The 15,132-nt window shown below is 37.8% G+C and overlaps 1 protein-coding gene across 4 annotated transcripts in view; it reads right to left on the minus strand.

Moving 5' to 3' along the window:
• Positions 1–2,755: 2,755 nt before the first annotated feature.
• Positions 2,756–15,132, minus strand: part of BRAF (B-Raf proto-oncogene, serine/threonine kinase) — a 144,877-nt gene continuing 132,500 nt past the window's right edge. For all 4 annotated transcript variants that reach the window (XM_070424037.1, XM_070424035.1, XM_070424036.1 and 1 more), the window contains 2 exons: positions 12,179–12,332; positions 2,756–5,227 (listed from right to left, as the gene is read on the minus strand). In XM_070424037.1, coding sequence (XP_070280138.1) covers positions 5,205–5,227; positions 12,179–12,332 — 177 coding nt within the window. In that variant the 3' untranslated portion in view covers positions 2,756–5,204. The remainder of the gene's footprint in view (positions 5,228–12,178; positions 12,333–15,132) is intronic.

The following is a 15,132-nucleotide window of genomic DNA, read 5'->3' on the forward strand; positions in this document are numbered from 1 at the left end:
CTGAAAACAAAACAAAGCTTAGCTTACTGCCTAGTGTACTGATATCACAAAAATCTTACCAGCGTTTTCGATTTTACCAGAGCTAGCAACATGGACCATGAATACACTGGCCACGTCATTCTCCGGTGGCCAATATACACATCAGGCAGCGATGCTACCGTACTCTTCGGGTGCTCAGTGACCTGTGGGTGTAGTAACACCCCTCAGTGAACACCTGGAGAACGCGCTGTGACAGTACACTGCCTTTCTTGGGGCGGTGAGGAATGAAGATACAAGAAGCATACCACGGAGTGTGTCCAGTGCACAGTAACTATTCCAATGCTTCCTCATGAAGGAGGCCCCGACACCTCACAGCACCCCCAACAGGATTAGCAGCACAGTCCTGCTTAATTTGCCAACCAGTCCTAGAAGGCAACTGTAATGTTTCAAACTCTGAAAAATCCATGTCTAGGTTGGCAGCAGTACTCTGGAGACTGATAAAATCTAATTCTGCCCCATATTTTAATTTCTTTCCCCCTTCTAAGTTAACACACGCAACTGCTGCCCAGCATACAGTACTTCAACCTTGAACTACACAATTTCTTAAAATGTCTGTCAAATATTTCTGTTATATAAAAATTCCATGCTTTGAGAACCTATGGGAGTAGAAAAAGTTTCTCTAGAAATGTCACTGAACTATAATTTCAACCTATTTGCTCTATATGATAAATATATCTGACTATACTAGGGGTTATGTGCTTTAAAAAAATAATTTTGTTCACTGAAAATTTACCTGTGTTTTCATTTTTTAAATGTGATTTGGCTATAAACTCTTTAGTGCATTTATCTTTGCAGTCTAAATTGCACTCTAAAAAATATTAACACAGCTGAGTTAGATCAGAGTGGCTGCTCTCTTCACAAATCACTGATTTCTGCTAAAATTTTAGCTTTTTTTTTTTTTATTGCATCATGAAGGCACAGTAAGATCATTTGGCAAATTGTGAAGGTATTTTTCTACAGCCTCACCTACACCATTTCAATGTCTGATCTATAAGCTATTTCGTGTTCACACTCAGTAAACCCTCCATGTCTGGCTATGTGTGTATTTTTAAATAGCCTAATAGTTGGGATCTGCTGGTCTCCAGGCGCTGCTATTCTAGCACTAACAATGCCAACTTGGACAAAGAAGAGAATCTTGCAAAATGGGTAATCACTTTCTCCCCCCTTAGCTGGGCAGTCGGTCGGAGTATCTGCACATGTGACAAGGCTGTGGCTAACTCATTATGAAGGTGCACTGTCCTGCCAAGCCCACTGACAATTAAAATTATATCATTGTTAGTGAAGTGATACTGTAACTATTTAATTTCATGCAACTGACTTAAGGTTGATATTCTGAAACGTACCCCTAAACAGGTTCTGGCACCATTTGCAACAACATTCAGACACTCTGCTACATTTTTCAGTATTACTGCCTAAATGTATAATGCCCTTCAGGACAAAATGAGAGCGTTCAAATACAAGCACACATAAAAGTTAAAATCCTAAATCATCTTCATGTTCTAGAGCTCCTGACTTCCTATTTTAAATAAATATTCATTACCTCATTCTGAGGAGGTAGTTTTTTGAAGAGGTCACCTGAACTCTGTAGTATGTTTCAAACTAAAGCTAGATGAGGTTTGCCCGAGGCAGAGGGTGAATGTACAGGGGGAGCGGTGAGGCTGAGGAGGGGTGTGCAGCAGTGCCAACGTTGCCTGATGAACAAGTGATAACATTATGTGATTAAGAGCTGTGACCATATCCCATGAGAATCTAGGAAATATTTAGTTTCAGGTGGACAGTGGTGAAGTCCTGAATTATCTCTCTATAACTAATCTCTTTCTTCTCCAACACCAACATGAATATAACACATATACTTCATATATGTGATTTTATCTTCGAGGATGTCCCAGTGCATCCTATAGATCTCACATACAATCAGGGACTGCATGTCCAGGAACCAGATTTTGACAGCTAGACAGAGCCTTCTTTTAAGGTGCACACAAGTACAAAGAATCACACTGGATTTTTCTATTCACAAATCCCTTTTATAAACTACTTTTTGGTCAATATTATTTCAGTGGCAAAAATCTACACCCTAGACCAGTGATGGCGAACCTTTTGAGCTTGGCGTGTCAGCATTTCGAAAAACCCTAACTTAACTCTGGTGCCGTGTCACATATAGAAATTTTTTGATATTTGCAACCATAGTAAAACAAAGACTTATATTTTTGATAGTTATTTTATATATTTAAATGCCATTTAACAAAGAAAAACCAACCAAAAAAATGAGTTCGAGTGTCACCTCTGACACACGTGTCATAGGTTCGCCATCACTGCCCTAGACTGTAGTTTAATGATAAAGTCCATCAGCTAGGAAAAAACAAAACAATACAATTCCATCAGGATTAAAACAATCTTTTATGGTTACTCTCAAATTTTTCAGGCTTCACCTCTCCTTACCCAAAATAAAAGGCCCCACGGAAGGCACTGCAGCCACTTTACAGGAAAGACAGATAGTTACCGCCTTGGGAAATAATCAGTGAAGCAGCCACATGTTATCCATTCAATTACTCATAAAGTGCTTTGCACGTCAAGGAGTTCTTCCTTGTATTTCTTAGGAGCTCAGCAAGTCTATCTGTAGTTAACCATCGGACAGTAAAGAAAGTGAAACTCAGAGGGAAACCCCTTTTTCATGTCAATTGTAAATTAGAGAAAAAACAACTTGATGGAAAAAAGGAAAAGAGAAATTTTCAAATTTTATTTTGTAAGGGCTCTATAAAAATTTCTCAATACCACGAGCCTGGCTTCTGGGCACAGATTTGAGATAGAGTCCGTTTCTCCTTTTCAAATGAGATAGCTACCTTTACTAAAAAGAAAGAGAAGAAAAAAGTGTATCACCTTGAACAGTGTTTGGAAAACCCCAATGCCAAGCTTCCTCCAGAACTAGGTCCTGTGCTGCTCCAGCCATCCAGGCAGTCCCGCACCTGAGCCTCTAGCAGCTCTACCTGCTCAGCAGACATGCCTATAGTTTAAGACCAGCTCTCTGCAATCTTGGTACAGGGAACACAAGCATGTTTAAAAGCATCCATGGCAGCATATTTAGAAAGAAAAATAGACAATGCTTTTAAAAGAGGCAGCATTATACATACAAGATGCTCTTCAAATGAGCATGAACCATTTTACATCTTTGTAATTTCTGAATTTTGTTAAGATACTGCTCTGCTCATGTAAGACTTAAGAACACACTGCTTTTCAAATTCACTAATAGCTTCAGTATACTTTCCATTCTACTGGGACAACCTTTTACACGTCCGTGGAATTTTCCTGTGAATACAGGTATTTTAGCAAAAATCTAATGGCAGTGAGTGTTAATAGGCTGAAAGATAGCAGGGTGAGTTACAATTTGAAATTTTAAAATAACAATTTCTAATTCCCTGCTTTATTTTATAGTCCTATTCAATTTCTCTCAGATCCTTGGCTATCTAGTTTGGTTGGGCTAAGTACATTTGATTTGATTTACATTCCCAAATCCAGTAAGAGATCCATGATAAGGGAGGTATTTGCCATTAATATGTCCAGAGTCACTTTCTTTGCTACTACCGTGACTTACACCACTCTTTAGTAAATGCCAAAGGAAGCTAATGGCTAGGTTATATTTTCCGTTTATATAAAGATAAGGAATGAGGTTCTTAATATCACAGCAGCTCTTTCTGTAAAAACAATTAACGTTAGGCTTCACACATACTCTCTCAGTCCCAATACACCTAAAATTGCTCTATTATCTGCTTGGGGAACTCAGCTGCCAAATTACCCAACCTTTTGAAGACCAGGCTTGGGAAAAAAGGAAAAAGAAGAATGAATGGAGACACCACCATTTTTATTTTAGGTTGTATATTCTAGGTGAAAGAAAATGAGGATGTAGTGTAAGAGTAAACTGGAAGAAACAATGAGATATTAGCAAAGATGTTAGTGTGGATCCAGCAAGTACCATTAATTTAAAAATTATAAATATCTGTCATATGCTAAGACTCCCCATGTTTAGGTAGAGGAAGGATAATGATTTTTCTTTAAAAGTTGTTTATATAACAAAAATACAATTTTTCAGGATATATAATTCTAATGGGAAGTGTTGTTTTATTCCAATTCAATTAAATCTGAAAATTATTTTTTTAATAAAAATATAATAGAAGAAACTCAGAAATTAAAACTTGTACCTTACATTTAAATTACATAAATGTCTCACATTCAAAACTGTTATCAAGCAGTTCTGTAGGCTTTTAACTAAATACCACCATGGCATTTTTGTGCCTTGGGCAAAGTAGCCACATAAGTACTTGGTGACCGGAAGAGCTTAGGAGGAAGATTTTCCTGAGAACTTGCTATATTGTGGAGGGAAAAAACCCCAGACACTTCTCTTCATTGCTGGACCCAATGAACAAAGAAGGCAATGTGTGCCAGCACTTTCCAGCCTGCGTGGGTAGGCAGACACCCTCAGTGAGCAAGGAAACAGAAGGCCAGAAACCCAGGAGGTCAGGAAAAAGATGCAGCATTCCCTTTTCCTCTGCACCAAAACGTAGCTCTGTCTCCCTCTCATCCTCCACTTAAATAAAATAGCTTCATTTTGATAAAAATGAGTCAAGGACTGAACGTGCACCACACAGGTAGGGCATGCTGCATTTTTGTTCCGTCCCTCAGAAATTAACCAGTGGTGGCTAGGGGAAAGAGCTCCACAACAGACTCCCAGAACAGGAAAGAGAACGATGCTTGGTGATTGCAACTGCCCCATCAGATGATCAGCCACACATTGATCTGGTGGTTAGAAGGGCACAGTCGACCGGCAGACTCCAGAGCCAATTTCCCAAGCTGTAGCAGCAGTGTCTTTCCATCATGCCTGACCATCAAAAGGCCAGAACTCAGGGTCTCTCGTCTTCCTGGGACTGGGCAGACTTGTATGCACGTGGTGTTTGTGTTGAAGAAGAAACACTGGCAGCAGAGAATTCTGGTTCCTAAAACATTCTTCCCTCTTTTCTTGGATGGGAATTTCCATTCTGTTCCACATCAGCTTATGAATTGAAAATTTCATTTCTTTAAAAAAGGATCTGAGGAACAGAACTGTGTTTGATGTTAACAAACTGTACGAACACAAGACTTAAGAAATAAGAGTAGATGCTGCCATGATGGTGTGGCTACTTGAAGGCTGCAAATTCTCCTGTAGAGGGAGGACAAGAGCTAATTTTAAAAAAGTTACCTTAATTAACCTAGGTTTCTTAATTAACCTAGACACAGAGAAAAGCCTCACTGAAACCTCACTGAAACCTCACTGAAAGGTGACTAGCTGTCTATTACAAATCTAGCAACATCATCAATTTAAAAAGCAAAAATGGTTGAAACCCATGAAAGAAGACAACTTGCATAGTACATAGACTATGGTTCAATTACATCAATTAATCAGTTAACTGCCATGCATCCAAAACGGAAACCATTCCACACACCACAATATTTTGAATTAAAAAAATCAATTTGCAATGAATATTATAAAAATAAATATATTACAATTCGGGTGTTCTTAAATATTTTCAGCTGAAAATTCTCATGAAAAATAATTTTTAAAGTTGGTCAGGGCTGCTACTTAGGGAAAACATTTTTTTTTATAGACGCACGTGGCCTGTGGGGAAGGTCCGCCGCTTGCTTCTATCGACGCTTATGGCGTACAATGGGTTAAATATCATGTCTGCAGATAATTTCCTAGTTGGATTTTACATGCTATGGTTCTAATCAAGCTGAAAACAGTTCCAATGAACAATATATCTCAGAAATGGATTGTAAAATAGTAGGGTTGGTTTGCCCCTGAATTATCAACTCATTTCCATTATAATGCCACTATTAGAAAGGAAGAAGCAAAAATTATCCTCATTGCAAAAGATAAAATTAAGAGGTCAAATGATTTGTCCACATTACACATCTGACAGCAGGAAAGAAAGCCCGACCCTCATCTTCTAGTTCATTTCACCTTTTAAACTACCAATAAATTACACATAGGCACATGTCACTGGACATCATTCTCAGCATAAGAATTCTTGAAACCACGATGTCTGTTTGAGGTATGACACTCCTTTAGCTTACTAAATTTGGGGGCTTCATAGAAGGGCCATTATTCACCTACCATTTTGTCCACAGCTTCTACTTATAAGTAGAGGTTGGTTCCTCTTATTATATACACTACTAGAGGCCTGGTGCACAAAATTCGTGTACTGGGGGGGGGGGGGGGGGGGGCGGGGAGGGTCCCTCAGCCTGGCCTGCACTCTTGCACAATCCGGTAGCCCTCGGGGGGATGTTCGACTGACAGTTCCCATGGGGAGTGGGCCTAAGCTGGCAGTCAGACATCCTTAGTGCTTCCTAGGAGGCAGGAGAGGCTCCCGCCACTGCCTCTGTACTCATCAGCCATGAGCCAGGCTTCTGGCTGAGCAGCACTCCCCCTGTGGGAGTGCACTGACCACAAGGGGGCAGCTCCTGTGTTGAGTGCCCCCTGATGGTCAGTGCACATCATAGCGAGTAGTTGAGCTGCCTTAGCATATCATTAGCATATTACACTTTGATTGGTTGAATGGCCAACTGGATGACCAGACAGCATATTAGGCTTTTATTCTATAGGATAGTTAATTTCTGGGGGTTGGTTAATAACTGAGAACTATCAGAATTTAGTCAGCCTTAACATCATTTTTCAGTAATAGCAGCTTCTAAGGAGGATTCACTTATATACTATGAGTGAATAGTGTATTCACTTATATGAATACACTGTTTAATCCAAAAGTAACCTACTCATTTTCTGATTACTATTAGATTCTGCTTACTAGAGAATACTGGCATATTCCAACAACCAACAGATTGCCAATGGCTGACTGAACCCTGAGATTGTATGTTGTTAATATTAGCAACTAGTTGAGTGCCTGTTATATATCAGTGAAGTCACAGAATACCTTATATATGTTTGCATCTGATCCTCCTAATAACTCTACAAGGCAGGTGCTATTACTTCTCTTCATTTTACAAAGGAACAAGCTGGGGTTTACAGTGATTAAGTAACTTGCCCAGGATCTCACAGCTAGAAAATGGCAGAGTTGGAATGCAAAGCCAGGTGCTGACTCCAAAGTCCAGGGTCTTAACAATTAACAAGCCCCTAAACAATTTTCAATACTTAATAATTTGTTTTCCCATTTTGAATACAGCTACTAACTGGGTTGCAGATAGTAATACTATCTCTTTCCATCTAAAGATTCCTTTTAACAAACAATCAAGCCAAGGTACTGTGAGTCAAAAGATCAAGGAAGAGTAAAAGAATTATTACTTCATACTTAAATTTAAAAGGAATAGGAAGTTAGGCACTGATTAAAAAAATAGCCAACTAAGACCTTGGAGAGTAAAACATTTAGATCAGTGATTCCCAAAGTGGGTGCTACTGCCCCCCGGTGGGCGCTGCAGCGATCCAGGGGGGCGGTGATGGCCACAGGTGCATTTGGGGGCGATGAGTAACTGCTATTAAAATTTAAAAAAAATTAATTTCAAGGGGCTGAGTAATATTTTTTCTGGAAAGGGGGTGGTAGGCCAAATAAGTTTGGGAACCACTGATTTAGAGCATAACCATAGGAGGATATTATGTTAATAGAGACTCAAGAAATATATAAACATTCTCATTATGGTTTGAGTACCTTATAGTTTTAAGATTGCTTTTTTTTTCAGTATTTTAACACATTTCTTAAAAGCAATTTTCAACATTCTTATGAGTAGTCACTGTAGGAAGCCAATGTAAAAACAAGATTTACTTAACAGAAAATCTTCATGAAAATGCTAGAATTCATCTATTAAGTGAGAATATCAGAAAATGACAACTTTATGCCAAATCCTAGATATTACATTAAAATATAACCTGGAAAAAATCTTCAATGTTTCTTATTCATTATTACAATCAGATACTCCATTTTGTTGAATAGTGTTCTACTCCATAAACTTGAACATTAGCCTTAAAAATAAAAATATCCCAAACACCCCAAACGTACAAACTCTTACCAACATAGTGGAAATAGAATAGCAGTAAGGCGACCACTACTGATCATCCCACCCGAGTCACTGCTTTTAATGGAATGTAATTCTTTTCATGCTCAGGATTCAGCTCGAGAAAAAGATAAGCACAAAAAGAACTTCAAGTTTAGGGATCAATAAACTCTTTTTATATATGTCCCTGAAATCACGGAGAAATTTAAGAAAAAGATGAGGGTAACAGGTGATGGATCTATTTTGGGGAAAAAAAAAATCTTTTCTTAGTCTTTCTTGCATTACCTGGCAATCTCTATTATTATCCCATCTCCTGACTTATTTTATTTGTAATAAGAATCAACTCTGCTTGTCTGAAGTTATTTGAAGTGAAATATCCAGATACTCTGATTAAAAAAAAAAAATCTCAGTATATTATTAACTGAAAAATCAATCAGAGGCCAAAATAAAGCTTAAAACAAACACACACCTCCTTTCTGGATGAGAAGCAGCTAAGCTCTATTTTCCATTCAACTTTTTCAGAGAACAATTGGGAAGACCCTGTGATTTTAGACACTTCAAATATCATGGTTTATTTGAAAACTAAGAATTTTATTAACTAGTTTTAAGATATTATTAAATCACTACATTTTATTCCAGAATTGAATGCATTTTTCAGTGGCTGTTATACATATAATTTTATAAAAATTCCCCTTAAAGAGAAAATATGCTATGAAGCCCTAACCGGTTTGGCTCAGTGGATAGAGCGTCAGCCTGCGGACTGAAAGGTCCCAGGTTCGATTCCGGCCAAGGGCATGTACCTTGGTTGCGGGCACATCCCCAGTAGGAGGTGTGCAAGAGGCAGCTGATTGATGTTTCTCTCTCATCGATGTTTCTAACTCTCTATCCCCTCTCCCTTCCTCTCTGTAAAAAATCAATAAAATATATAAAAATAAAATAAGAATCTAAAATTAAAAAAAAGAAAATATGCTATGAAAAACCTAATAATGTTATTGTGTACACAAATCAATCACTGCTTCAGATAGAGGGGGGCAGTCATTATCACCAGAATAAGCCCCATTCTTTCTTTGTGGTGACCTTTCAAGGCAGTTTAAAAAAAATGAGGAACATTCTGGCATAGACACACTGAAGTGCCATAGAAATGCTCAATAATTCTCAATTAAATAAGCCTATGATTGGCGAAATGCTTTAGTCATGAAGTACCCATATTCATAATACTGTATTTAAAAAAAAGAAAGGCAGATCATTTCCTTAAATTGAGAGTGGCCACCTTGAGAGAAAGGACACGTAAGCTGGTGTGTTAAATAGTTACTATTTAGAGAGGATGATTTTAACTACTGACTCGGTATTTAAATGGCTAGTACCATATTGTAATCTCAGAAAATAAACCTGAAACAGTTGATTAGATGCTATGATACCTAAACTACTTAAAATCAAGAAGACAAATCTCATTCCTCATCATTGACTAGTAAAACTTCTAAAATGTGAAACAAATTTTATGAAAAGGCTGCCTCCTGAAGAAGGAAACCAACGTTAATGAAAACATCTGAGGTCCTGGATTTTAGGGAAGAAGTCAGTTACAAGAGAATGAATGTCCTTTTGTTGTGATTAACTAGTTAAAGTGATTACCTTTACACAGGGTCAGGAAAATAATGTTTTTCTTTATTTGGAGACTATATCTAAAAACTTAGTATAAAACAAACAACAACAGAAAGGTAAACTACCATATATCATTCTAATGCTTCCTATTTTTCCAGATCCATGTTATCTAAACATCTCACCTGCTATTTTTAATGTTCTTCCACTAACCTTCCCAGTAGGCCCCATTTGGAAAGAAGAGAGTTACTATGAGACCCTTTGAAGGCATGTTTCAATGTTTATGGGATAGCAGTTCTAGGAGCTTAGCATTGAATGCCCTCTGGCAAAGGAGACTGACAAAGGAGGAAAGGAGAGAATGCAGATGGTGGGCACTGTTCAGGTGGTTAATGTTAAGAGGAAAGAAGAGAGTGTATAAGGAAAGAAAGATAAAAGTGAAGCAAGTGCACTGGAGGATTACAGAAATAGCTCCATCAATAAAAAGACCCTTTGACTCTTGTGCCTCAAAATGCCCAAGTCTTTGAGCATTCCATACAGCAAGTCAACTTTGTTAAAACTGTTAGCTACTTGCTTGCTATTCCATTTGTGAATAAAACCCCACTTAATAGTTACTAATAACCGTATTTTTAGTGTCACTAGGACTTAGAAATCATGCACTTTGATGTTTTCCAACATGTTACATTATCCTGTCTTTCTTATTCTTTAAAATATGAGAAACTTCTTTTTCACTACTCTTGCCTAAACTAAAAACCGTGAATCAATTTCTAAAAACATGAATGACACTACTTATTTGAAGCTACCCAAATGAGGAGCAAAAGGTATGCCATACTTATCACTGAGTGGTTTTCCTGGATGAAATCTAACTTATGCAAATACAAAAAGTATTTGAAAAAGTTCTGGTACTTAAAAACTATGCTATTATTAATGTCTTTCCAATTTTCTTTACTGGCTTCAAAGAAGGATAGCATTTAGGCAGATGTTGTCTGTGTGCCTGAATAACTTTTAACTGTCAGCTATATTTAAAAATCAGTCCCTAGCCGGTTTGGCTCAGTGGATAGAGTGTCAGCCTTCAGACTGAAGGGTCCCAGGTTCGATTCCAGCCAAGGGCACATACCTGGGTTGTGGGCTCGATCCCCAGTGCGGGGCGTGCAGGAGGCAGCTGATCAATGATTCTCTCTCATCACTGATGTTTCTATCTCTCTCTCTGAAATCAATAAAGAAATATATTTAAAAAATATTTTAAAAAAAAATCAGTACAAATTCTATTTGAATAAAGATGTATTGAAGAGGCTGGCGTTGGTCCCTAGGCTGACTCTGAAGCAGAGATGTCAATTTCTTTGATAAGAGGACAGCAATGCTGCTTCACAGTAAGATTATGGTTCACGGTAAGAATATACTGACTGCCACATTACAGTCATTGTCTACACAAGACAGTCTAAGCATGAGAAAGCGCTAACAAATACTTTGTACCATGGAACACACACAAAAAGAATGGCATTCTTTCATAATAAGTAGAATTGCTGGGCAAAGAATATAAGGAGCGCAAGAAGTTTATGAGACCCATGGATATGGTGACTGCTAAAGCAGGCACCACAAGAGGTAAGATAATTTAAAGTAACAATTAAAAAAAAAAAATCCATTACCAGGTGTTTGGCAAACAAAGATATCTAAAAGAAAAACAAACATAAGAGTTTTCACAGGATTCTGTGAAGCTTTTGGGGGGAGGAGGAGGCAGTGCATTTGTAAGGAAATTAGGCTTCTATGTAAGATATCCTTAATATATAAAGAAATATCTATAGAGAACTCCAACTTATAACATTTCCCCACTAAAGATGCAAAGTTAAACCATGTTACTCATGTTAAGCATGCCACTCCTAAGCAACAGCTATAGTTACCTGCACCCATAATTTATAAAAAGAAATTTGATTTAGTATATTGCTTCAAGGGAATAAAGGACATTCACACTTTCCAAATTGTAAGAAAAAGAAATAGTTACAGAAAAAATATTAAGAATAAAAGCAAACATTAATTTTTAGTGACTTCCTGAATGCGATCTGTCTGGTCTGCCTAACTTGACACAGGCTAACCTACCGTCAACCTCCCACCTGCACACACGTGCACAGGAGTGCTGTTGTTCTTGGGAAATCCTAACAGATGGGCAGCAGCTAATGACAAAAGGTGCATGGGAAAAGTTTAATTGAAGTTTAACAATTAGAATAACCAAGTAAACAAAACAAACTTGGAATGGGAAATAAAACATCTGGAAAAGGCTTTGCACATTTTTAGCAATGTCTGCATTTTAAACCCTTGCAAATTGAAAACCCAATGCTAAGTGTGAATTTTAGATGGGGAAAAAATTACATCCAGTTTTTAAACACGTAAGTGTTCTTTGGCTTACCTTAAAAAAATTGTATTCAATTTAACAAATATATAAGCACACATATGTTCATTTTCCTTTGTGCCTACCCTCCTACACCCTCACACATTAATTTGTTTCAGTGGACAGGAAACGCACCATATCCCCCTGCCTGGATGGGTGTTTTTGGAGAAGCACAAGCATATAGACTAAAATCCTCTGTTTGGAAGCCAGCCCGATTCAAGGAGGGTTCTGATGCACTGCGGTGAATTTTTGGCAATGAGCGGGCCAACAGCTCAATAGAGGCGAGAATCTAAAAGAAAGAAAGAAAGGAAGAAGAATGAAAATCTAGGTGGTATTAATCTTCAAGACCCTCATCATACTTTACAGGAAAGCATCTAAAATCTTACATAGACATTCAAAATATTTTAAGGTATAAAGAAACAAGTTATGTCTTTTCAAGGCATACAGTGTGGTAATGTATGTACATAAACATGAGACATACAGAAAGGGCTTAGTACAATGCCTGGTATATAGTAAGTACAATGCCTGGTATATAATAAGTACTCAATAAAACTTTAGCAGCTATTACTATTACTATTGTTATTTTCTGAGCTACCAAAAATCTTAAAAAATATATTTTTATTGATTTCAGAGGGGAAGAGAGAGATAGAAACATCAATGATGAGAGAGAATCATTGATCAGCTGCCTCCTCCACGCCACCTACTGGGGATTGAGCCTGCAACCCGGGCATGTGCCCTGACAGGGAATCAAACCTTTAACCTCCTGGTTCATAGGTTGACGCTCAACCACTGAGCCACACAGACTGGGCCTAACTATTTAAAATTAAACTATAATCTGTATAATAGTTAGCATAAAGGTAAAGAAATAGCAATGTTATAATTTTTTTTTTTAAATTACAAGCATATCTCCCTGGCTTGTTTGGCTCAGTGGATAGAGCGTCGGCCTGCAAAGGGCATGCAGGAGGCAGCCAATCAATGATTCTCTCTCATCATTGATGTTTCTATCTTTCTCCCTCTCCATTCCTCTCTGAAATCAATAAAAATATGTAAAAAAATTATAAACATATCACACAAATAAAAATTCAAATAATATGGAAAAGTATAAATCTTACCTTCCAGGGGTAACCACTGTTAAAGAGTCTATACTTTCTTCAGGACCTTTCTTATGCATAAACATGCACATATGTAAACAGAGCCCACCCTCACACTCACCAGCATTTAAAGTAGTGTCACACATTTTCCTGTGTTGCTTGTTCCCTTATTGATATGCATGCCATCTGCAGAGCCTACCTTGACCTTTATGTCTTTACTTTTCCCTTTAACACTGCATAAACATTCTTGTACATATCTGAATACTTGTGGAAGCAGGTTCTGTAGTACAGGTTTTTACGAGTGGAATTATCAAAGCAAAGGATATATGTAATTTAAGCTTATGGATTTTACCAAGTCCTTTCAAAGTCCTAACCAATTTACATGCACTAACACTGATAACTTAAAAGGGAGGCTCTTCCCCCTTCCCAACACTGTGCCCCATGCTGGCTATTGCTAATTAAGGGCAAAAATAAAAAACAGATTTCACTATTGTATTACTCTGCATTTTAATGACTATCACTGAACTCTTATAGTCCTAAGTTCGTTTACCATTTGTATTTCTTTTGTGAATTGTCAGTTCATATCCTCTGCTTATTTTCTATTGATTATCTTTTATTTATTGAATACAGGCCTGTTGCACGAAGAGATTCGTGCAATAGGCCTTCCCTTCCCTTGGCTGCTGGCACTGGTTTGCCTCTGGCACCCGGGACTCAGGCCTTCGCTCTGGCCGGGCTCCGGCTGGAGCTGGCCCCGGAGCAGTCAGGCTTCGCTGCTCCGGCCCTGGGGCTGTCAGGTTTCACTGCTCTGCCCTGGGGCCGTCAGGCTTCAATAAGCTGCTTGGAGCCTGTGTATGCAAATTAACCACCATCTTTGTTGGGTTAATTTGCATACTCTCCCGATTGGCTGGTTAGTGTAGCAAAAGTATGGTCAATTTACATGTTTGTCTATTATTAGGTAAGATTGAAGGAGCCTTTTGTATACTATAAATATTTAATCTTTGTTATACATGTTATAATTATTTTTCTCTGTGTTTATCTTTCAATATTATTTTTACTATATAAAAGTTTAAAATCTTTTAATGGAGTCATACCTGCTAATCTCCTTTATAACTTCTGGATTTTGTCTCTTACTTAGGAAAGCCTTTCCTACTACCTCAAGGTTATAAAAATGATTTCATTTTTTATAGTTTTGTTTTTAACATGTAAATCTTTAGCTACTTGAAATTTATGTTTGTGTATAGTGTGAAAAGAGATCCTCTAATGAAAACTAAAAAATAGTACTTAAAAGGGGCTTCAATAATCTGGAAAATTCATGTATGCATTTCATTTTTTTTTTAAATATATTTTATTGATTTTTTACAGAGAGGAAGGGAGAGAGAGATAGAGAGTTAGAAGCATCGATGAGAGAGAAACATCGACCAGCTGCCTCCTGCACATCTCCTACTGGGGATGTGCCGGCAACCCAGGTACATGCCCTTGACCGGAATTGAACCTGGGACCTTTCAGTCCCCAGGCCGACGCTCCATCCACTGAGCCAAACCAGTCTCGGCTGCATTTCATTTTTTGATACCATGAAAAGAACGAAATGTTATTTATATTTAGGAATACAGACATCTTAATACTTTAAATACTTTTTTAAAAAGTGGGCCTAAGTATATAATTTGCATTATGAACGTATATCAACCATGTTAAATAGCAAACTCTAGCACCTGGGATGTGAAAAGAAGATGGTGTGGGGTCCTGCTGACACTGGCCAACAATATGGACTTTACTTTGATATTCTTAAAGCAGTGATTTTCTGGGTAAAAACACACACACACACACACACACACACACACACACACAAACAACTCTTCCTCAAAAGAAGAGTAATTTAGAATTCCAATTTGTAAAACATGTATCTATCCAGCCAACTAGTTAGCATCCCCTCCCTGCTCTGAGACGGCCCTTCAGAGATTTGATAAAACTATAAATTCCACCTTTAATTCTTGAGATGGG

The sequence above is a fragment of the Myotis yumanensis genome, unplaced genomic scaffold (genome assembly GCF_028538775.1).
Source record: "Myotis yumanensis isolate MYYU_CA2020_CCGP unplaced genomic scaffold, mMyoYum1.0.hap1 SCAF_9, whole genome shotgun sequence".
Lineage (NCBI taxonomy): Eukaryota > Metazoa > Chordata > Mammalia > Chiroptera > Vespertilionidae > Myotis > Myotis yumanensis.